This window comes from Salvelinus alpinus, chromosome 18 (assembly GCF_045679555.1).
Source record: "Salvelinus alpinus chromosome 18, SLU_Salpinus.1, whole genome shotgun sequence".
Lineage (NCBI taxonomy): Eukaryota > Metazoa > Chordata > Actinopteri > Salmoniformes > Salmonidae > Salvelinus > Salvelinus alpinus.
Window position 1 is genome coordinate 51,454,793 of NC_092103.1, and position 25,275 is coordinate 51,480,067.

At 44.6% G+C, this 25,275-nt stretch overlaps 1 protein-coding gene across 1 annotated transcript in view; it reads right to left on the minus strand.

The window, feature by feature from the left end:
- Positions 1-213: 213 nt before the first annotated feature.
- LOC139543469 (glutamate receptor ionotropic, NMDA 3A-like) overlaps positions 214-25,275 on the minus strand; it is a 48,133-nt gene continuing 23,071 nt past the window's right edge. The window contains exons 3-11 of the mRNA XM_071349568.1: positions 23,854-24,049; positions 18,117-18,971; positions 13,894-14,039; positions 10,202-10,317; positions 7,180-7,331; positions 5,964-6,125; positions 4,240-4,310; positions 3,200-3,488; positions 214-485 (exon numbers count right to left, since the gene is read on the minus strand). Coding sequence (XP_071205669.1) covers positions 249-485; positions 3,200-3,488; positions 4,240-4,310; positions 5,964-6,125; positions 7,180-7,331; positions 10,202-10,317; positions 13,894-14,039; positions 18,117-18,971; positions 23,854-24,049 — 2,224 coding nt within the window. The 3' untranslated portion in view covers positions 214-248. The remainder of the gene's footprint in view (positions 486-3,199; positions 3,489-4,239; positions 4,311-5,963; positions 6,126-7,179; positions 7,332-10,201; positions 10,318-13,893; positions 14,040-18,116; positions 18,972-23,853; positions 24,050-25,275) is intronic.

The window sequence follows — 25,275 nt, forward strand, 5'->3', positions numbered from 1 at the left end:
GGTACCAGTCCTCTACTCTGTCATGTTGTGTCTCTGCTGGTACTAGTCCTCTACTCTGTCATGTTGTGTGTCTGCTGGTACCAGTCCTCTACTCTGTCATGTTGTGTCTCTGCTGGTACCAGTCCTCTACTCTGTCATGTTGTGTGTCTGCTGGTACCAGTCCTCTACTCTGTCATGTTGTGTCTCTGCTGGTACTAGTCCTCTACTCTGTCATGTTGTGTGTCTGCTGGTACTAGTCCTCTACTCTGTCATGTTGTGTGTCTGCTGGTACTAGTCCTCTTCTCTGTCATGGTGTGTGTCTGCTGGTACTGCTCCAGCTCCCTCTTCTTCGTCATGGCGATGTGCAGCTGCTGTTTAATGATGGTGATGTGTGTCTCCAGCTCTGACAGCTCCTGCAGCATGGGCATGGTCCTGGTCTGCAGACCCACCTGGACCAGGTCTGTCCTCCCGTTAGAGGTTGTCTGCTGGGGGACCAGGCTCTTCACCTGTGGAGGAAGAGGACAAAATAAGATATATTTGGTCGCCTCCCCCCACCATTAAAATGGTCCCCCAATCAAAATAGGAATTACAGTGCTTCAGAAAGTATTCAACCCCCTGGACTTTTCCCACATTTTGTTACGTTACAAAGTGGGATTTAATTGTAATTTTTTTTGTAAACAATCTACACAAAAATACAAAATAAAGTGGAAGAAAATTTTTAAAAATGTCTAAAATATATGGAAAACCCCCCCAATAATATATCTTGATTAGACCACCTGAGTCAATACATGTTAGAAACACCTGTCAGCAATTATAGCTGTGAGTCTCTAAGAGCTTTGACCACCTGGATTGTACAATATTTGCCCATCAATCTTTCAAAAATTCTTCAAGCTCTGTCAAGTCGATTGATGATCATTGCTAGACAGCCATTTTTCAAGTCTTGCCATAGATTCAAGCCAGTTTTTAGGTCAATTGTAACTAGTCCACTCAGGAACATTCAATATCATCTTGGTAAGCAGTGTAGATTTGGTGTTGTGTTTTAGGTTATTGTCCTGCTCAAAAGGGGAATGAGGTTTTACTCTAGGATTTTGCCTGTGCAGAAAAATGACAAGCATACCCATAACATGATGCAGCGACCACGATGATTGAAAAGAGGGTGTTGTTGGATTTGCACCAAACATAATGCTTTGTATTCAGGACAAAAATTTCATTTAATTCTTTGCAGTATTAATTTAGTGCCTTGTTGCAAACAGGATGCATGTTTTGGAATAATTTAATTCTGTACGGGCTTTCTTCTTTTCACTCTGTCAATAAGGTTCGTATTGTGGAGTAACTACAATGTTGTTGATCCATCTTCAGTTTTCTCCTGTCACAGCCATTAAACTCCTTCCTCACCGGTAACTGAGTTAGACAGGACGCATGTGTCTTCGTAGTGACTGGGTGTAGTGGTACACCATCCAAAGGGTAATTAATAACTTCACCATGCTCAAAGGGTTAAATAAAATAAAGGTCAAATAAAAAGGGATATGCATTTGTCAGTTTTTTAAACCCATCTACCAATAGGTGCCCTTCTTTGCCAGGCATCAGAAAACCTCCCTGGTCTGTGGTTGAATCTGTGCTTGAAATTCACTGATTGACTGAGAGACCTTACTTATGATTGTATGTGTGGGGGTACAGAGATGAGGTAGTTATTAAAAAATCATGTTAAACACTATTATTTCACACAGAGTGAGTCAATGCAACTTATATGACTTGTTAAGCACATTCTTACTCCTGAACTTTAGGCAAAGGGGTTGAATACTTACTGAGTCAAGACATTTAAGCTTTACATTTTTTATACATTTTTAAACATTTCTAAAAACTAAATTCAACTTTGACAATTTGGGATATTGTTTGTAGACTAGTGACACAAAATCTAAATTGAATCCATTTTAAATTCAGGCTGTATCACAACAAAATGTCGCAAAAATCAAGGGGGTAGAGTGCTTTCTGAAGGCAAATTAGAGAAATTATTTGATTTATGTTTGAAATGACCTTATTTGATCAATCCATTATGAATAAACCATAACTACTGGTATTGGCTAGATTTATTTGAAATAATTAAGTCTCTAGAATACAGGAAATAGCTCTTACCGATGTTTTAAAACCACTTTGGGCTAGGGGGTAGTATTTTCACATCCGGATGAAAAGCGTGCCCAAAGTAAACTGCCTGCTACTCAGGCCCAGAAGCTAGGATATGCATATTATTAGTAGATTTGGATAGAAAACACTCTGAAGTTTCTAAAACTGTTTTAATAATGTCTGTGAGTATAACAGAACTGATTTGGCAGGCGAAACCCCGAGCACAATCCATCCAGGGAAATTTTTTGGGGGTCAATGTGTTTTCCATTAGTTTTCTATGGGAAGCCCTTTTTAATAGGAATCTGGTTGCAGTTCCTATGGCTTCCACTAGATGTCAACAGTCTTTAGAAATTGGTTGTTTTTCTTTTGAAGAAAATAAGAAGTAGTCCTGTTCTTTCCTTGTGTCACTCAGATGGACTCAAGTCTTTTGATGCGTGTGAACTGGAGCGCTTCACGTTTTATCCGGTATTAGAAACAGTTTATTCCGTCTTAAATTTGATCGATTATTTACATTTTAGGGTACCTGAGGTTGGATTAGGAACGTTGTTTGAAATGTTTGGACCAAGTTTACAGGTAACTTATTAGATACTTTGTAGGCATGTTGGGCGAGTTGAAACCGGTGTATTTCTGAATCAAACGCACCAAATAAATTTACCTTTTTGGGACGTTAAGAAGGACATTATCAAACAAAAGGACAATTTGTGATGTTTCTGGGACATCTTGGAGCGCCAACAGAAGAAGATCTTCAAAGGTAAGGCATATATTATATCACAATTTCTGTCTTTTGTGGCGCACCTGCCTGGTGGAAATCTGATTTCATGTGTTTGTATGCAGGGTGCTGTCCTCAGATAATCGCATGGTCTGCTTTCGCCGTAAAGCCTTTTTGAAATCTGACACAGCGGCTGGATTAACAAGAAGTGAATAACCTCTTAGGGATCCCTTACTTACTCCCGCTCGAATACCGTTAACGGGATTAATTTGACAACATCCAGTGAAATTGCAGCGAGCCAAATTCAAAAAACAGATAAAAATTAATAAAACATACATGCATCAAAATAAAGCTTAAAAATGTGTTTTGTGCTTGAGGTGGCAATGCTACCTGAGGAGGAGGAGATGAAGGAGGTGAAAGGGCTGAGGGAGGAGGAGGAGAGCAATCGCAGGGCGGAGACTCCAAAATGTTTAGATGGGACTCCTGAGGAGGAGCGCAATCACAGGGGGGAGACTCCAGAACATTTAGATGGGACTCCTGAGGAGGAGCGCAATCACAGGGGGGAGACTCCAGAACGTTTAGCAGGGACTCCTGAGGTGGGATCTTCCTCCTGTTGCAGTTGGCGCTGTTCCATGGTACACAAGGCTGCAGTTGTTGTTGGTTGTTACCCATGATGCACCTTGGGGTCAAAAAAAAAAAAAAGATTTTATTGTAGCGTTGTGATCTTGTTTTTTCCAGTATTCTTTATATGCCACTGGTCACCCTGTCGTTCTTTTACACAGTCAATACGGCAGTGGCTGTTAATTAAAAAAAAGCAACAGGGGACCTAATCTACAATATACAGAGATCAGTGGAGGCTGCTGAGGGTTCATACTATTAGCTGAAACGGAGTAAATGGAATGGCATCTGGAAACCACGTGTTGGATGTATCTGATACCATTCCACTAATTATTCTCCAGCCATTACCATGAGCCCGTCCTCCCCAAAATAAGGTGCCACCAACCTCCTGTGACAAGGAGCCATGTTTCTAAGACTGCAGTGCAACGTTTGTCGGGTTATTTTACAGTGATATGCAAGACTGACTCAATACATAGTGAGTCATCTATCCACATTAAAAGTTATTTTTTAAATGAGATTCACTATCTATTACTGGACAGAATAGGATCTGTACCACGGCCTGTGAGTAGGCCGAGTCATCGAATAGGTTTTCGAAGTGTGCGTCCAAGAATGGACCCCCATTCCATAGGGTTCTGGTCAAAAGCAGTGCACTATGTAGGGAATAGTGTCTTTGCTATCATCACTGACAATTACATTTCCCTGTGATTTAAAACCAGTGACACACGCTGTCAAACTGCCACCTTTAAATCACCAGTCAACCAACGGTCTTTTTCTGTACGGCTTTTATGTGAAGGTAAACGGGACATTATTACCTTTCTTCTGGCTTGGCTACGGTCTGCAGTTTATCGTCATTGAAAGATGAGTTCATTGCTCGATGTAACCTCTGTGGGACAGAGCACACATAATATGTCAAACAGAAACTATACCAGGGTATGATATTCCCAGAAGAATTTCAGTCATTTCTGAAGGTGCAGAAGGACTATCAGCCCACGGAGAGAAGGACTATCAGCCCACGGAGAGAAGTACTATCAGCCCACGGAGAGAAGTACTATCAGCCCACGGAGAGAAGTACTATCAGCCCACGGAGAGAAGTACTATCAGCCCACGGAGAGAAGTACTATCAGCCCACGGAGAGAAGTACTATCAGCCCACGGAGAGAAGTACTATCAGCCCACGGAGAGAAGTACTATCAGCCCACGGAGAGAATTACTATCAGCCCACGGAGAGAAGTACTATCAGCCCACGGAGAGAAGCACGAGATTGGAATTCACTCAGGTTTCCCTGTTAGTTAACACTATCTGTTCCATCCACTTTGAACTGGACTGTGTTTACAGCATGAGCGGTCGTGAGTAGATGCACTTGTTTTGAGATCATAGTGAGAGCTGCATGTAGCCACCTGGGCACATTTTGTTCATATTATTTGCTAGTTAGTGAGTTATTAGTCCAGTTATAGATAAGGGAGTGATTGCTTCCTACAAGAGCACAAAACGTGTACATTTCTAGACATCTTTGAAAAGCGAATCAGGTAAATAGCTTTTTTTTCTCTTAAAGGGGCAGTGTTGTATTTTGAGACAGTCTTGAATAAGCTAAGTAGCCAATAGGAAGAAGATAGCATAACTTGTCTCATTCTCTGTAAAAATGGTATGGGAAAAATAATCCATTTTATTTCGTAAAGTGGTTTCTTGCATCAAACAACAACATTTTCAATCACCTCCTTGTCTGAAGGACAAGTGGATAAACAGGTTAATGTCAAGCCCTGCATGTTGTTTTGTTTTAAGTCTCAAGGAATGTAGACCTACATTGAACACCACACATTGGCTGCTGCCGTAGGGTGAACGATAGAACAGCTATTTCCATGTTAAAATGTTATGAGATGCCACTCTGGTAGGTCCTACATTATGATCAAATAGCCAAAGTAGCCTACTTGGACACTTGTTACAACTGTAACTTAAAGCGGGTAAAGCCTCAGTGTGTACAGTAAACGCACACTGGAAGTTGCACAGAATTTTTACAGTGCCTTAGACCGCTGCGGCACTCGGGAGCTAATAAAGACAGTTGATAGTTACGTTAGCTACCTGACAAGTATGAAGCTAGTAAACATACCTGACAAGTATGAAGCTAGTAAACATACCTGACAAGTATGAAGCTAGTAAACATACCTGACAAGTATGAAGCTAGTAAACATACCTGACAAGTATGAAGCTAGTAAACATACCTGACAAGTATGAAGCTAGTAAACATACCTGACGCATAAATTACCTGTCTAGTATGCAGCCAGTACTAGTTAACACACCTGAGTAGTATTAAACCAGTAAAGATGGCGATAGTTAAGTTAGTTACCTGACCTAGTATGAAGCCAATTAACATGGTGATACAGTAGTTAAGTTAGTTACATAACTAGTATGCAGCCAGTTAACATAGTGTAGTTAAGTTAGTTACCTGACTAGTATGCAGCCAGTTAATAACATAGTGATAGTTAAGTTAGTTACCTGACTAGTATGCAGCCAGTTAACATAGTGATAGTTAAGTTAGTTACCTGACTAGTATGAAGCCAGTACTTGAACTTGGGGTCCTTGACTCTGGGTATGACAAAGCGGTAGATGATGTGTTCAGCCAGGGTGGTGAGGAGAGACAGACCCAGCCCGACACACAGCATCAAGAACAGGCCTGAGAAATGCTTAATGCCCATCTGTAGGGTCTGGAGAGAGCAGAGACAAACACTCAGGATATAAAACACAGTTTGTACTGTAATGTATGAGTTCAGCATATCAATAAGTTCATAATTTGTACATTTCCCTTGCATAAGATTCAAACTGAAATAGTTCACACATTTTTCAAATAGCGTCTTATTTATGGAAGCTTATTGAAGAAAAAAAATGGGCAGTTTTATTTTCTGTTGCAGCGACACGTAATTTATAATTAACATCATTAAGACTTTTTGAAAAACACAGAATAGAGATGATTTAGCATTGTGATGTAGTACATCAGTATTAGTATAGAAATAGTATAATGTACATTACCGCTGTGACTGAAGTAGTATAATGTACATTACCGTTGTGACTGAAGTAGTATAATGTACATTACTGCTGTGACTGAAGTAGTATAATGTACATTACCGCTGTGACTGAAGTAGTATGATGTACATTACCGCTGTGACTGAAGTAGTATAATGTACATTACTGCTGTGACTGAAGTAGTATGATGTACATTACCGCTGTGACTGAAGTAGTATAATGTACATTACTGCTGTGACTGAAGTAGTATGATGTACATTACTGCTGTGACTGAAGTAGTATGATGTACATTACTGCTGTGACTGAAGTAGTATGATGTACAATACCTCTGTGACTGAAGTAGTATGATGTACATTACCTCTGTGACTGAAGTAGTATGATGTACATTACCTCTGTGACTGAAGTAGTATGATGTACATTACCTCTGTGACTGATTGAAGTAGAGTGATCTACATTACCTCTGTGACTGAAATAGTATGATCTACATTACCTCTGTGACTGATTGAAGTAGAGTGATGTACATTACCTCTGTGACTGATTGAAGTAGTATGATGTACATTACCTCTGTGACTGATTGAAGTAGTTTGACATACATTACCTCTGACTGATTGAAGTAGTATGATGTACATTACCTCTGTGACTGATTGAAGTAGTATGATGTACATTACCTCTGTGACTGATTGAAGTAGTATGATGTACATTACCTCTGACTTATTGAAGTAGTATGATGTACATTACCTCTGTGACTGCGAAGCTCCGTTTCCCACAGGGCACCACCTTGTACCACTTATCATGCAGCATGTCTATGAAGCCGTCTGACTTGTACTGGCTCACCAGCTCTGAGATGTTAGAGGTCAGCGGAGAGTTCTGACGCAGGCCGATGCCATAACCTGGGAACAGATACACACACAGAATGACTTAGACAACACAGCAGGCCGATGCCATAACCTGGGAACAGATACACACACAGAATGACTTAGACAACACAGCAGGCTGATGCCATAACCTGGGAACAGATACACACAGAATGACTTAGACAACACAGCAGGCCGATGCCATAACCTGGGAACAGATACACACAGAATGACTTAGACAACACAGCAGGCCGATGCCATAACCTGGGAACAGATACACACACAGAATGACTTAGACAACACAGCAGGCCGATGCCATAACCTGGGAACAGATACACACACAGAATGACTTAGACAACACAGCAGGCCGATGCCATAACCTGGGAACAGATACACACACAGAATGACTTAGACAACACAGCAGGCCGATGCCGTAACCTGGGAACAGATACACACAGAATGACTTAGACAACACAGCAGGCCGATGCCATAACCTGGGAACAGATACACACACAGAATGACTTAGACAACACAGCAGGCTGATGCCATAACCTGGGAACAGATACACACACAGAATGACTTAGACAACACAGCAGGCTGATGCCATAACCTGGGAACAGATACACACAGAATGACTTAGACAACACAGCAGGCCGATGCCATAACCTGGGAACAGATACACACACAGAATGACTTAGACAACACAGCAGGCCGATGCCATAACCTGGGAACAGATACACACAGAATGACTTAGACAACACAGCAGGCCGATGCCGTAACCTGGGAACAGATACACACAGAATGACTTAGACAACACAGCAGGCCGATGCCGTAACCTGGGAACAGATACACACAGAATGACTTAGAAAACACAGCAGGCCGATGCCATAACCTGGGAAGTGGGAATGAATATAGACACCAGCAGTACTACAGCGGTGTGAAGAGGAGAGAGGACCGGGGTCACCTTGTTCCTCTGGAGGACGGGTATAGCAGTTATTTCATCTCAAACTACTCGCCTTCAGTGACAACTAGACACAGTCACACAGAGCGACAGATAACATATCAATCAGATGCACTTTGGTGATCTTAGACTCGTGTTTCACATGTATGTGTGTACATAACTTTATCTGTTTGTATCTGAGGATCTATATGACAATGGATAGTCTTGTCTTATCCTTTCTACCAGTGGTTCTACATTATACAGTCATGGCCAAAACTTTTGAGAATGACACAAATATTAATTTTCACAAAGTCTGCTGCCTTAGTTTGTATGATGGCAATTTGCATTTACTCCAGAATGTTATGAAGAGTGATCAGATGAATTGCAATTAATTGCAAAGTCGCTCTTTGCATTGCAAATGAACTGAATCCCCAAAAAACATTTCCACTGCATTTCAGCCCTGCCACAAAAGGACCAGCTGACATCATGTCAGTGATTTTCTCGTTAACACAGGTGTGAGTGTTGATGAGGACAAGGCTGGAGATCACTCTGTCATGCTGATTGAGTTTGAATAACAGACTGGAAGCTTCAAAAGGAGGGTGGTGCTTGAAATCATTGTTCTTCCTCTGTCAAAAATGGTTACCTGCAAGGAAACACGTGCCGTCATCATTGCTTTGCACAAAAAGGGCTTCATAAGCAAGGATATTGCTGCCAGAAAGATTGCACCTAAATCAACCATTTATCGGATAATCAAGAACTTCAAGGAGAGCGGTTCAATTGTTGTGAAGAAGGCTTCAGGGCACCCAAGAAAGTCCAGCAAGCGCAAGGACCGTCTCCTAAAGTTGATTCAGCTGCGGGATCGGGGCACCACCAGTACAGAGCTTGCTCAGGAATGGCAGCAGGCAGGTGTGAGTGCATCTGCACGCACAGTGAGGCGAAGACTTTTGGAGGATGGCCTGGTGTCAAGAAGGACAGCAAAGAAGCCACTTCTCTCCAGGAAAAACATCAGGGACAGACTGATATTCTGCAAAAGCTACAGGGATTGGACTGCTGAGGACTGGGGTAAAGTCATTGTCTCTGATGAATCACCTTTCTGATTGTTTGGGATATCCGGAAAAAAGCTTGTCCGGAGAAGACAAGGTGAGTGTTACCATCAGTCCTGTGTCATGACAACAGTAAAGCATCCTGAGACCATTCATGTGTGGGATTGCTTCTCAGCCAAGGGAGCGGGCTCACTCACAATTTTGCCTAAGAACACAGCCATGAATAAAGGATGGTACCAACACATCCTCCGAGAGCAACTTCTCCCAACCATCCAGGAACAGTTTGGTGACAAACAATGCCTTTTCCAGCATGATGGAGCACCTTGCCATAAGGCAAGTGATAACTAAGTGGCTAAGGTAACAAAACATCGATATTTTGCGTTCATGGCCAGGAAACTCCCCAGACCTTAATCCCATTGAGAATTTGTGGTCATCCTCAAAAGGCGAGTGGACAAACAAAAACCCTCATATTCTGACAAACTTCAAACATTGATTATGCAAGAATGGGCTGACATCAGTCAGGATGTGGCCCAGAAGTTGATTGACAGCATGCCAGGGCGGATTGCAGAGGTCTTGAAAAAGAAGGGTCAACACTGCAAATATTGACTCTTTGCATCAACTTCATGTCATTGTCAATAACAGCCTTTGACACGTATGAAATGCTTGTAATTATACTTCAGTATTCCATAGTAACATCTGACAAAAATATCGAAAGACACTGAAGCAGCAAACTTTGTGGAAATTAATATTTGTGTCATTCTCAATACTTTTGGCCACGACTGTAATGTATAGCCTTGTCTTATCCTTTCTACCAATGGTTCTATAGCTAGCACGAAAAGGAGAGGGGACAGAGGGCATACCTGTCTTGTTCCTCTTCATTATGGATACAGAATGAACACTTTGTTTCATGTCAATCTACTTGCCTTCAATTGCAAATGGTTTCCCCACGGTGAGTGTCTTGCATTCTGCATCGATAGAAACCTCGTGGTCGAGTAAGGCCTTGTCCATGATGAAAGCATCCAGTTGCTGAGGATCGTGCCTGAAAAGACATTTGCTACTGAATACATTGCATCTCTCTAACATTGTCTGTGACCCAATGAGACCTTAGTCCCTTTTTAGTGCACTACTTTTGACCAGGGCCAATAGGATATAGGGTGCTATTTGAGATGCAGCCTTGAACATGGACTACAATCAACATCAGGAAAGGTTGTTTTTACTAAGTTAATTAATTGAACCTTTATTTAACCTTTATTTAAATATGTAAGTCAGTTAAGAACACATTCTTATTTACAATGACGGCCTACCAAAAGGCAAAAGGTCTCCTGCGGGGATGAGGGCTGGGATTAAAAATAAATTAAATAAAAATATAGGACAAAACACACATCAAGAGAGACAACACAACACTACATAAAGACAGATATAAGACAACAACATAGCATGGTAGCAACACATGACAACACAGCATGGTAGCAACACATGACAACACAGCATGGTAGCAACACATGACAACACGGCATGGTAGCAACACATGACAACACAGCATGGTAACAGCACAGCATGGTAACAACACATGACAACACAGCATGGTAGCAACACATGACAACACAGCATGGTAGCAACACATGACAACACAGCATGGTAGCAACACATGACAACACAGCATGGTAGCAACACATGACAACACCGCATGGTAGCAACAAATGACAACATAGCATGGCAGCAACACATGACAACATAGCATGGCAGCAACACATGACAACACATGGTAGCAGCACAAAACAGGGTACAAGCATTATAGGCACAAACAACAGCACAAAGGGCAAGAAGGTAGAGACAACAATACATCACACAAAGCAGCCACAACTGTCAGTAAAAGTGTCCATGATTGAGTCTTACCTACTGATGTTAGACATGCAAAATTTTACATGTTTGTCATTTAGCAGACACTCTTATCCAGAGTGACTTATTGGAGCAAAAAGGGTGAAGTAACTTGCCCAAGGGCACAGACAGACTTTTCACCTAGTCAGCTCGGGGATTCGAACCAGCTACCTTTTGGTAACTGGCCCAACGCTCTAAATCGTTAGGCTGCCTGCCGTTAGCTATTTTTCAATTTCATTTTTTTATAACTTCCAGGCCCTTTTTCATGCAGTGCATACTAACATATATAGTTGGCTATAGTAAAGATGTGGGAGGACTATCTCTGGCTCTGAAAGAAACTCAGGCAAGCAGATACAGTGTGCACTTCCTTATCAAAATATGTTCCAGAAGGATCTTATCAGTGGCGAGCAGGTGCAAGTCTTCAGTCATCTCCTCACCTCCCCCACACAGAGAGAAAGGTATGTACAGTACCAGTCTAAAGTTTGGACACACCTACTCATTCAAGGGTTTTACTTTATTTTTTACTATTTTCTACATTGTAGAATAATAGTGAAGACATCAAAATGATGAAATAACACATATGGAATCATGTAGTAACCAAAAAAGTGTTAAACAAATCAAAATAGATTTTAGAATCTTCAAAGTAGCCAAGTGTTTGCCTTGATGACAGCTTTGCACAATCTTGGCATTCTCTCAACCAGCTTCATGTGTATTTTGATTTGTTTAACACTTTTTTGGTTACTACATGATTCCATATACATTTACATTTTACATACATTTAAGTCATTTAGCAGACGCTCTTATCCAGAGCGACTTACAAATTGGTGCATTCACCTTATGATATCCAGTGGAACAACCACTTTACAATAGTGCATCTAACTCTTTTAAGGGGGGGGGGGTTAGAAGGATTACTTTATCCTATCCTAGGTATTCCTTAAAGAGGTGGGGTTTCAGGTGTCTCCGGAAGGTGGTGATTGACTCCGCTGACCTGGCGTCGTGAGGGAGTTTGTTCCACCATTGGGGTGCCAGAGCAGCGAACAGTTTTGACTGGGATGAGCGGGAACTGTACTTCCTCAGAGGTAGGGAGGCGAGCAGGCCAGAGGTGGATGAACGCAGTGCCCTTGTTTGGGTGTAGGGCCTGATCAGAGCCTGAAGGTACGGAGGTGCCGTTCCCCTCACAGCTCCGTAGGCAAGCACCATGGTCTTGTAGCGGATGCGAGCTTCAACTGGAAGCCAGTGGAGAGAGCGGAGGAGCGGGGTGACGTGAGAGAACTTAGGAAAGTTGAACACCAGACGGGCTGCGGCGTTCTGGATGAGTTGTAGGGGTTTAATGGCACAGGCAGGGAGCCCAGCCAACAGCGAGTTGCAGTAATCCAGACGGGAGATGACAAGTGCCTGGATTAGGACCTGCGCCGCTTCCTGCGTGAGGCAGGGTCGTACTCTGCGAATGTTGTAGAGCATGAACCTACAGGAACGGGTCACCGCCTTGATGTTAGTTGAGAACGACAGGGTGTTGTCCAGGATCACGCCAAGGTTCTTAGCACTCTGGGAGGAGGACACAATGGAGTTGTCAACCGTGATGGCGAGATCATGGAACGGGCAGTCCTTCCCCGGGAGGAAGAGCAGCTCCGTCTTGCCGAGGTTCAGCTTGAGGTGGTGATCCGTCATCCACACTGATATGTCTGCCAGACATGCAGAGATGCGATTCACCACCTGGTTATCAGAGGGGGGAAAGGAGAAGATTAATTGTGTGTCGTCTGCATAGCAATGATAGGAGAGACCATGTGAGGATATGACAGAGCCAAGTGACTTGGTGTATAGCGAGAATAGGAGAGGGCCTAGAACAGAGCCCTGGGGGACACCAGTGGTGAGAGCACGTGGTGCGGAGACAGATTCTCGCCACGCCACCTGGTAGGAGCGACCTGTCAGGTAGGACGCAATCCAAGCGTGGGCCGCGCCGGAGATGCCCAGCTCGGAGAGGGTGGAGAGGAGGATCTGATGGTTCACAGTATCAAAGGCAGCCGATAGGTCTAGAAGGATGAGAGCATATGTGTTATGTTATAGTTTCGATGTCTTCACCATTATTCTACAACATATAAAATAATAAAAATAAAGAAAAACCCTTGAATGAGTAGGTGTGTCCAAACTTTTGACTGGTAGTGTATATGTCATCACACCCAACCTGTCCTCTGCTCCAGAGAAGAGGTGAGATGACTTGAGAAACCGTTTCAGATTGGGTAGCAGATATAGGAGAGGATCAAAGGCAACAGGATGCATAGCTAGCACCTCCAGTAGACCTGCGTTTCAAACACGTATATCACTGGAGAGGCTGGGACAGAGCCACTGACGCTGTCACTCACATCAATCGATGGATACTTTCCTATTGACCTGTTATTGTTCGTGTTAAATCGAGCCCTGTGTGGCAGAATATTATGGTGTTTTACTGCAGTACTAAACATGTTAAATCTAGAGTATTATGGTGTTTTACTGCAGTACTAAACGTGTTAAATCTAGAGTATTATGGTGTTTTACTGCAGTACTAAACGTGTTAAATCTAGAGTAGTATGGTGTTTTACTGCAGTACTGAACGTGTTAAATCTAGCCCTATGTGGCAGAGTATTATGAGTGGGACATATTCAGAACAGTTATTAAGTCTCCGTGTATAAAGCCAGTATTGTTTAATCTTGGTACCCATGTTAAAGCTGTGATGAGTCAGTATTGTATAGTCACGACTCACTTCAGATGTTCTATTCCACCTGGGGTTGCTGGTACGTTGTACCGTCTCATGTATTCATGCATCTCTGGAAAGCTTTTCTTCAGGTAATCCTCGGCACTGCTCTCCCGGACCGTGGCGAAGCGGAACCCCTGTGATGGGTGATGAAGCTGGAGGAACAGAAAATACGGAACTGTTACTGTGGTCTAGTACCTCCTGTAACTGTAACTGTGGTCTAGTACCTCCTGGAACTGTTACTGTGGTCTAGTATCTCCTGGAACTGTTACTGTGGTCTAGTACCTCCTGGAACTGTTACTGTGGTCTAGTACCTCCTGTTACTGTGGTCTAATACCTCCTGTAACTGTTACTGTGGTCTCTAACCTCCTGGAACTGTTACTGTGGTCTATACCTCTGTCATGACGTTGCCTGCGTGGGTATAGCAAACCCCATCCCCCTCTCCCTGCCTCCCCCTTTCCTCCTTCAACCCATGCTGTGATCACAGAGAGACGTTGTAAATTCCTGAGGATCTCCTCATGGCTAAACAGTATTAAGAGAGAGGGTAAACTTTCAGGACAAAGGAATTCTCTTCCACCTCACAGAACTTGAGGTACGAACAGATTTCATGTTCCGGAAAAAAGTATTAAAGGCCGGTGGACAGTCCAGCTATTAACATGTCCATTGGTCACCATGTGAGAAACTCACTTGAGACTGTGGGACCACATTACCATACAGCTGTTTATATAATAACCTCAGATATGAGGTTTACATCTGTTTGTTGTATAAAATGAATGAGTGAGTATGATACTGTTTGTATAATTGTGTAATATGATTTTGAACTGTTTAATGAAGGAAAATACAATTGTATTTGTATTTGAACTATTTGAACTATTTGGTTGTATTTGAACTAAATCCAAGGACCGCCCCTGAGCCAGTTGGGTCAGAGACCATGGGACCACCCCTCTCTGCTATCTGAATAAAAGCCAACTCTTAAGAAATTACCCTAGACCATGTTTATCCTCCAAGGAGAAGAACGAAGGTTGAGTAGAATTACTTTCTATACCACGTGGTAAAAACTCTTATACCAATAATAACAAGTTATGATATTGACTTCTAGTCTGCAGCTAGGAATTCGGTATCATTGAACGCGAAGAAAGACAACCGCCGAAACAATCATTCTTTAACGAATGTCCCTCTGAACAATCCACAACCGAGACAGAACTTCACTCCAACCAAAACGAACTTTTCTCCAACGACCAAGGCGACACACACTGGACGTAACTATATATATATTGATTGCAATTGTTCCCGAATGAGTGAGCGTTCATGTGTAAGGATTAGCATGTCAATTGTTATAATTATGGACTCTGTAGTGAATTCTTAGTCGAACGCAACTTTCCCTTTGTCTAACAGCCGCCATGCCGGTTCAGCCCACTAGGGCATATTGCTCCCATCATTTCATGTAACTATTTTAAGTTTGTTTGTTTTGCATTTCTGTGAATTAATTAGTTAGTAATAAATAAATGATTTAAGACAATTGATGTATGGATGACTCATAGTGAAGACTGGGTTCGCGCAGATCAACGATTTACGACGTTTGGAATGAGACTGACGTAAGGTAGAGTAAATCAATCATTAATTAGAAGACCATTGATCAGATATGAAATATCTGAAAGGTTATATTGGGAAATGATAACTTTGTAATCTAATAACTTTCCCTGGTGCCCTCGAATTCATAGTTAATTAGTTACGTTATTACTAAAGGGATCGCGTAATCCCTAATTACAGGAATCTATGATAAAACTAAAAGTCTTCAATTTAACGATACCAAAGACACGACACCTCCTGGAACTGTTACTGTGGTCTCATACCTCCTGTAACTGTTACTGTGGTCTCATACCTCCTGTAACTGTTACTGTGGTCTCATACCTCCTGTAACTGTTACTGTGGTCTAACACCTCCTGTAACTGTTACTGTGGTCTAATACCTCCTGTAACTGTTACTGTGATCTCTTACCTCCTGTAACTGTTACTGTGCTCTCTTACCTCCTGTAACTGTTACTGTGCTCTATTACCTCCTGTAACTGTTACTGTGGTCTAATACCTCCTGGAACTGTTAGTGTGGTCTAGTACCTCCTGTAACAGTTACTGTGGTCTAAAACATCATGTAACTGTTACAGTGGTCTTATACCTCCTGTAACTGTACTCTATTACTTCATGTAACTGTGCTCTATTACCCCCTTTAACTGTTACAGTGATCTTTTACCTCCTGCAACTGTTACTGTGGACTAGAACCTCCTGGAACTCTTACTGTGGTCTATAACCTCCTATAACTGTGGTCTATAATCTCCTGTAACTGTGGTCTATAGCCTCCTGTAACTGTGGTCTATAACCTGTAACTGTGGTCTTAAACCTCCTGTAACTGTGGTCTTAAACCTCCTGTAACTGTGGTCTATAACCTCCTGTAACTGTGGTCTATAACCTCCTGTAACTGTGGTCTATAACCTCCTGTAACTGTGGTCTATAACCTCCTGTAACTGTGGTGTATTACCTCCTGTAACTGTGGTCTATTACCTCCTGTAACTGTGGTGTATTACCTCCTGTAACTGTGGTCTTTTACCTCCTGTAACTGTGGTATATAACATCCTGTAACTGTGGTATATAACATCCTGTAACTGTGGTATATTACCTCCTGTAACTGTGGTCTTATGCCTCCTGTAACTGTGGTCTTATGCCTCCTGTAACTGTGGTCTAGAACCTCCTGTAACTGTGGTCTATTACCTCCTGTAACTGTGGTCTATTACCTCCTGTAACTGTGGTCTTTTACCTCCTGTAACTGTGGTGTATTACCTCCTCATCACAGCTTACCTGTTACAGAGCTCTCTTAGCTCGTGTCACCTTTAAACTGTGATCGTTATTTGTTTTCTTTTTTAAAGGAGTTGTGCTGTCCAACCATTTCACATATATTGTTTAGACCGGACAGAGAAAGACTGACAGGAACGATAGGATGAGAGGGTGATCTAGAATAGCAGTGGGTTGGATTCGATCCCACCTTCACACTGACCTATTATATGACCTATTAAATGACCTATTATATGACCTATTATATGACCTATTATATGACCAGTAGGACTCCCCCAGACAGACCACTGATGAATTGTGGTGATACAGCACTTTGAACTGTAACTCTCCACAACACTACAACCCTCATAGATCTACTGGACTCTTTTCAAAAATACCTTTTTCACTTCAACTCCTCTCCATTGTAAAATCCATAACCTCCTGAACCTTATGCCTTATCCAGCCCCAAACCCCAGCCCATCTCCCTAGCCCCTCTCCCAGGCCCTTACCCCAGCCCTCTCTCCCCAGCCCCCTCTCCCCCCGGGCCCCTCTCCCCAGCCCCTCTCCCCAGCCCCCTCTCCCCAGCCCCCTCTCCCCCCGGAACCCTCTCCCCAGCCCCTCTCCCCCCGGGCCCCTCTCCCCAGCCCCCTCTCTCCCCAGCCCCCTCTCTCCCCAGCCCCCTCTCTCCCCAGCCCCCTCTCCCCCCGGGCCCCTCTCCCCGGCCCCCTCTCCCCAGCCCCCTCTCCCCCCGGGCCCCTCTCCCCAGCCCCCTCTCCCCCCGGGCCCCTCTCCCCAGCCCCCTCTCCCCCCGGGCCCCTCTACCCAGCCCCTCTCTCCCCAGCCCCCTCTCCCCCCGGGCCCCTCTCCCCCCGGGCCCCTCTCCCCAGCCCCTCTCCCCCCAGCCCCTCTCCCCAGCCCCTCTCCCTAGCCCCCCTTACCCCAGCCCCTCTCCCTAGCCCCCCTTACCCCAGCCCCTCTCCCCCCGGGCCCCTTACCCCAGCCCCTCTCTCCAGGCCCCTCTCCCAGGCCCCTTACCCCAGCCCCTCTCTCCAGGCCCCTCTCCCTAGCCCCCTTTACCCCAGCCCCTCTCCCTAGCCCCCCTTACCCCAGCCCCTCTCTCCAGGCCCCTCTCCCCAGCCCCTCTCCCCCCCGGCCCCTCTCCCCAGCCCCCTTACCCCAGCCCCTCTCTCCAGGCCCCTCTCCCCCCCGGGCCCTCTCCCCAGCCCCCTTACCCCAGCCCCTCTCTCCAGGCCCCTCTCCCCGGCCCCTCTCCCCCCCGGCCCCTCTCCCCAGCTTCAGGCTTCAGGCCTCAGCCCCACAACACCCTACGGTGCACTATTTATGCACATATTGTAGTAATCCTCTACAAATATTGGATAGAAGTTAGTACAGCTGAGTAGTCTTTCCTACCTTTGGATCGTGTATTCCTGAGAGTTGCTGGAAGGTCTTCTCCCCCACCATAACGGCGGCTAGATTGGCTGTGTAGGTGGACAGACAGAACAGGCAGAAGATAGCCCAGAGATTCATGAGGAACCGCCCCGTCCAGCACTTAGGAGGTTTAATGGCAGCTGTACGGCCAAACAGGATGGCATAGCAGACGTTCAGAGCCGAGGAGAAGGAGAACACCTTATCTCTGTTCCTGCCTCGTGGCGTCATCCCAAACGGGCTGTTCCACTCGTAGATGGTCAGGAATACGGCAGTAACATGTAGCGAGACGAATATCCCCAGCCACATGGACCAGTGCAGGGGCCACATGAAGGCCCCGATGGGCGCGGCCGTGTCCCGGGTCCGTACCAGGATGCCCAGAGAGGTGGAGAAGAACGGGGAGGTGAAGTCTATAACCCTGCTCCGGGCCGAGTTTATACTGAAGGATGTGACCGCCAAGTGGGCCGCTCCGCTGAGAAGATCCCCCACCAGCCCTGTCCAGCGTCCGTTCTTAAACCCACCGTACTTGCCGTCGCCTACAATATACAGGTCGAAGTCAAACCCCATGTCCTCCGCTAGTTTCTCCAGCAGATCGACGCAGTAGCCGTAGCAACACTTCTTATACTCCGTGGGAATGCTGTCGTTTGGCCCCCGCATCTGGAGGAAGAGAGACTGGAGCAGGGCTGTGTTGTTGGTGAGGGGGTTCAGGCAAAGCTGACCAGCGGGACAGAGACCGTCCTCATCCACCTCCCGGGTGAAGACGAAGGGGTGCTCCACCAGGGTGACCACCCGCAAATGGAGCCGCGACTTGTACCTCCAGTCCCTGCCCTGATAGGATGCCTGTTTGTTAGACCAGGCAACATAGTCCATGAGGGAGGCAGGGAGGGAGGAATGGAGGGGTATAAGGAGTGAGGGAGAGGGAAGAAGAGAAAGAGAAAGAAAGAAAACATGAGGAAGGTCAAAAAGAGAGATTAACCGTTGCAGAAGCAGCAGCATTAATATGTTTGGCATCTGACAAGAGGTGGCAAGGAGAGGAATAATAGCACAAACAGGTCTGGTACCCAGGCTATAATGTTCTAGTCCAGGCAGCATAGTCCATAAGCTAGTGTTGTAGTACTGGAGTCCACATATTGTGTGTCTCGGTCTTGTCTCGGTGTCGGATACATTGATACTTGGTTTTGACTCGGTCTCGGGAAAGCGAGGACTCGTCATTTCTTCCTGGGACCTGCTGAGACTCCTAATTATCAGCTTCCATTCAGTCAGAATGGCATTCAACTGCTTCACCAGACCACATGTCTACACGTCCTTCATGTCACATTAATATCCTGTGGCCTATTGAAACCTGGTCTTCCTACTTTACTCGTAACATTATATCATCAAACTTTGTCACGCTTATCAGAATGTCCTTGACTCGCTGGTAGGGAAGAGGGAGAATGTCTTTGATTCGCTGGTAGGGAAGAGGGAGAATGACTTTGATTCGCTGGTAGGGAAGAGGAAGAATGTCTTTGATTCGCTGGTAGGGAAGAGTGAGAATGACTTTGATTCGCTGGTAGGGAAGAGTGAGAATGACTTTGATTCGCTGGTAGGGAAGAGGGAGAATGACTTTGATTCGCTGGTAGGGAAGAGGGAGAATGTCTTTGATTCGCTGGTAGGGAAGAGGGAGAATGTCTTTGATTCGCTGGTAGGGAAGAGGGAGAATGACTTTGATTCGCTGGTAGGGAAGAGTGAGAATGACTTTGATTCGCTGGTAGGGAAGAGTGAGAATGACTTTGATTCGCTGGTAGGGAAGAGGGAGAATGACTTTGATTCGCTGGTAGGGAAGAGTGAGAATGACTTTGATTCGCTGGTAGGGAAGAGGGAGAATGACTTTGATTCGCTGGTAGGGAAGAGTGAGAATGACTTTGATTCGCTGGTAGGGAAGAGTGAGAATGACTTTGATTCGCTGGTAGGGAAGAGGGAGAATGACTTTGATTCGCTGGTAGGGAAGAGTGAGAATGACTTTGATTCGCTGGTAGGGAAGAGTGAGAATGACTTTGATTCGCTGGTAGGGAAGAGGGAGAATGACTTTGATTCGCTGGTAGGGAAGTGTGGGGTAATTGTTTGTTAGTTGAGTGCTCATTATTAGTAAGGAGAGACCAGGGAACATATCTATTAGTAAGGAGAGACCAGGGGGAAGTTGGAACATATCTATTAGTAAGGAGAGACCAGGGAACATATCTATTAGTAAGGAGAGAACAGGGAACATATCTATTAGTAAGGAGAGACCAGGGAACATATCTATTAGTAAGGAGAGACCAGGGAACATATCTATTAGTAAGGGGAGACCAGGGGGAAGTTGGAACATATCTATTAGTAAGGAGAGACCAGGGAACATTTCTATTAGTAAGGGGAGACCAGGGAACATATCTATTAGTAAGGAGAGACCAGGGGACATATCTATTAGTAAGGAGAGACCAGGGAACATATCTATTAGTAAGGAGAGACCAGGGGGAAGTTGGAACATATCTATTAGTAAGGAGAGACCAGGGAACATATCTATTAGTGAGGAGAGATCAGGGAACATATCTATTAGTAAGGAGAGACCAGGGAACATATCTATTAGTAAGGAGAGACCAGGGGACATATCTATTAGTAAGGAAAGACCAGGGGACATATCTATTAGTGAGGAGAGACCAGGGAACATATCTATTAGTAAGGAGAGACCAGGGGACATATCTATTAGTAAGGAGAGACCAGGGAACATATCTATTAGTAAGGAGAGACCAGGGGGAAGTTGGAACATATCTATTAGTAAGGAGAGACCAGGGAACATATCTATTAGTAAGGAGAGACCAGGTAACATATCTATTAGTAAGGAGAGACCAGGGAACATATCTATTAGTAAAGAGAGACCAGGGAACATATCTATTAGTAAGGGGAGACCAGGGAACATATCTATTAGTAAGGAGAGACCAGGGGACATATCTATTAGTAAGGTGAGACCAGGGGACATATATATTAGTAAGGAGAGACCAGGTAACATATCTATTAGTAAGGAGAGACCAGGGGGAAGTTGGAACATATCTATTAGTAAGGAGAGACCAGGGAACATATCTATTAGTAAGGAGAGACCAGGGAACATATCTATTAGTAAGGAGAGACCAGGGAACATATCTAATAGTAAGGAGAGACCAGGTAACATATCTATTAGTAAGGAGAGACCAGGGGGAAGTTGGAACATATCTATTAGTAAGGAGAGACCAGGGAACATATCTATTAGTAAGGAGAGACCAGGGAACATATCTATTAGTAAGGAGAGACCAGGGAACATATCTATTAGTAAGGAGAGACCAGGGGACATATCTATTAGTAAGGAGAGACCAGGGAACATATCTATTAGTAAGGAGAGACCAGGGAACATATATTTTAGTAAGGGGAGACCAGGGGGAAGTTGGAACATATATATTAGTGAGGGGAGACCAGGGGAAGTTGGAACATATCTATTAGTAAGGGGAGACCAGGGGGAAGTTGGAACATATATATTAGTGAGGGGAGACCAGGGGAAGTTGGAACATATCTATTAGTAAGGAGAGACCAGGGAACATATCTATTAGTAAGGAGAGACCAGGGAACATATCTATTAGTAAGGAGAGACCAGGGAACATATCTATTAGTAAGGAGAGATCAGGGAACATATATATTAGTGAGGAGAGACCAGGGAACATATCTATTAGTAAGGGGAGACCAGGGAACATATCTATTAGTGAGGAGAGACCAGGGAACATATATATTAGTAAGGAGAGACCAGGGAACATATCTATTAGTAAGGAGAGACCAGGGAACATATCTATTAGTGAGGAGAGACCAGGGAACATATCTATTAGTAAGGAGAGACCAGGGGACATATCTATTAGTAAGGAGAGACCAGGGGACATATATATTAGTAAGGAGAGACCAGGGAACATATCTATTAGTAAGGAGAGACCAGGGAACATATATATTAGTAAGGAGAGACCAGGGAACATATCTATTAGTAAGGAGAGACCAGGGAACATATCTAATAGTAAGGAGAGACCAGGTAACATATCTATTAGTAAGGAGAGACCAGGGGGAAGTTGGAACATATCTATTAGTAAGGAGAGACCAGGGAACATATCTATTAGTAAGGAGAGACCAGGGAACATATCTATTAGTAAGGAGAGACCAGGGAACATATCTATTAGTAAGGAGAGACCAGGGAACATATCTAATAGTAAGGAGAGACCAGGTAACATATCTATTAGTAAGGAGAGACCAGGGGGAAGTTGGAACATATCTATCAGTAAGGAGAGACCAGGGAACATATCTATTAGTAAGGAGAGACCAGGGAACATATCTATTAGTGAGGAGAGACCAGGGAACATATCTATTAGTAAGGAGAGACCAGGGAACATATCTATTAGTAAGGAGAGACCAGGGGACATATCTATTAGTAAGGAGAGACCAGGGAACATATATATTAGTAAGGAGAGACCAGGGAACATATCAATTAGTGAGGAGAGACCAGGGAACATATCTATTAGTAAGGAGAGACCAGGGAACATATCAATTAGTAAGGAGAGACCAGGGAACATATCTATTAGTAAGGAGAGACCAGGGAACATATCTATTGGTAAGGAGAGACCAGGGGGAAGTTGGAACATATCTATTAGTAAGGAGAGACCAGGGAACATATCTATTAGTAAGGGGAGACCAGGGAACATATCTATTAGTAAGGAGAGAACAGGGAACATATCTATTAGTAAGGAGAGACCAGGGAACATATCTATTAGTAAGGAGAGACCAGGGGACATATCTATTAGTAAGGAGAGACCAGGGGAAGTTGGAACATATCTATTAGTAAGGAGAGACCAGGGAACATATCTATTAGTAAGGAGAGACCAGGGGACATATCTATTAGTAAGGAGAGACCAGGGAACATATCTATTAGTGAGGAGAGATCAGGGAACATATCTATTAGTAAGGAGAGACCAGGGAACATATCAATTAGTAAGGAGAGACCAGGGAACATATCTATTAGTAAGGAGAGACCAGGGAACATATATATTAGTAAGGAGAGACCAGGGGACATATCTATTAGTAAGGAGAGACCAGGGGACATATCTATTAGTGAGGAGAGACCAGGGAACATATCTATTAGTAAGGGGAGACCAGGGAACATATCTATTAGTAAGGAGAGACCAGGGAACATATCTATTAGTGAGGAGAGACCAGGGAACATATCTATTAGTAAGGGGAGACCAGGGAACATATCTATTAGTAAGGAGAGACCAGGGAACATATCTATTAGTAAGGAGAGACCAGGGAACATATCTATTAGTGAGGAGAGACCAGGGAACATATCTATTAGTAAGGGGAGACCAGGGAACATATCTATTAGTGAGGAGAGACCAGGGTACATATCTATTAGTAAGGAGAGACCAGGGAACATATCTATTAGTGAGGAGAGACCAGGGAACATATCTATTAGTAAGGAGAGACCAGGGAACATATCTATTAGTGAGGAGAGACCAGGGAACATATCTATTAGTAAGGAGAGACCAGGGAACATATCTATTAGTAAGGAGAGACCAGGGGACATATCTATTAGTAAGGGGAGACCAGGGGACATATCTATTAGTAAGGAGAGACCAGGGGACATATCTATTTTTCTGAGCCCCCCCCCTCTCCCTCTCCCTCATCTCTCTCTCCTCCTCCCTCTCACCTGTTTGTTGGTCCAGGCAGTGTAGTCCAGTAGCACCCTGTCATGCTTCCATCTGCCCAGCCTGGTCCACATGGGGTTCCCTATGGGGTCGTGTTGCAGGGACCAGATGAAGTGGTGGCTCTCTGAGGAGATTACAGTCTCCTCCTGGGACGAGATGAAACCACTCAGACCGTCAAATGACGTGTTGGACAGAAACCTGCAGGGTGAGGGGGCAGAGAAACAGATGAGGTTGTAGGATAAGAGTGAATTTGAGGCTTAGAATTCAGAGTTTATATTTCAGGGTTTATAGGCCAGAACAGAAAACCACTCAGGTGATTCTGATGTGGGACTGTCTTCTGTTCATGAATCTCAATGAAATCATAGAATTATTTACACCTGTACTTGCAGCTTGAGGACAGTGTGACTAAACCTCTGCATCAGACAGCATTGTCTTATCAAATTGAAACCTAGCTACTGGGATGAGCTCTAAGCTGCTCAAGGCAGGTTCCTTCTGTGACCTTTTGTCAGGACCTGAGTCCTGATGCCAGGAAAGGCAAAGAGGGGGTTGTATCTGTGATCTGCTGGTAAAACAGAACCATCATGGAGTCAGACTACAGATATCTCTATCATGGGGTCAGACTATAGATATCTCTATCATGGGGTCAGACTATAGATATCTCTATCATGGGGTCAGACTATAGATATCTCTATCAGGGGGTCAGACTATAGATATCTATATATATCAGACGAGGAGGAGGAGGAAGGCTGCCGTTACAGAACCACCCACCAAACTCGGACCAAGCAGCGTAGTAACGGGCAGCAGCGACAGCAGCAGCAGCGGCCCATTACACAGGACTCCTGGACATGGGAGGAAATTCTGAACGGTAAAGGACGTTGGATTGGTTGGAGAATATCGCCGCTCTCATGAAGAGCTGGAGGCAGCTAAAGCCGAGGAGCGGTGGTATGAGGAGGCAGCACGGAAGCGCGGTAGGAAGCCCGAGAAGAAACCCCCAAAAATTATTGGGGGGGGTCTAAAGGGGAGTGTAGCTGGGTCAAGTAGGAGACTTGAGCCAACTCGCCCTGCTTACCGTAAGGAGCCAAGGATGGAACCAGAGCCGGTGAGGGCGGTATTGGAGGTGAGCGAAGTAGAGACTGTGAAGGATCTAATGGTGAAATTGGAGGAGAGAGAAATGAGGGATTTGCTGGTTTGGTGCATGATGCACGACATCCGCCCGACGGAGCGTGTCGGGGATTTGATGTCACCTGAGTCAGCTCTCCATACTCGTCCTGAGGTGCGGGCTAGCCGTCTGGTGAAGACTGTGCCAGCCTCACGCACCAGGCCTCCTGTGCGCCTCCCTAGCCCTGCACGTCCTGTGCCAGCTCAGCGCACCAGCTCTCCGGTGCCAGCGCCACGTACCAGGCCTCCAGTTCCAGCACCCCGCA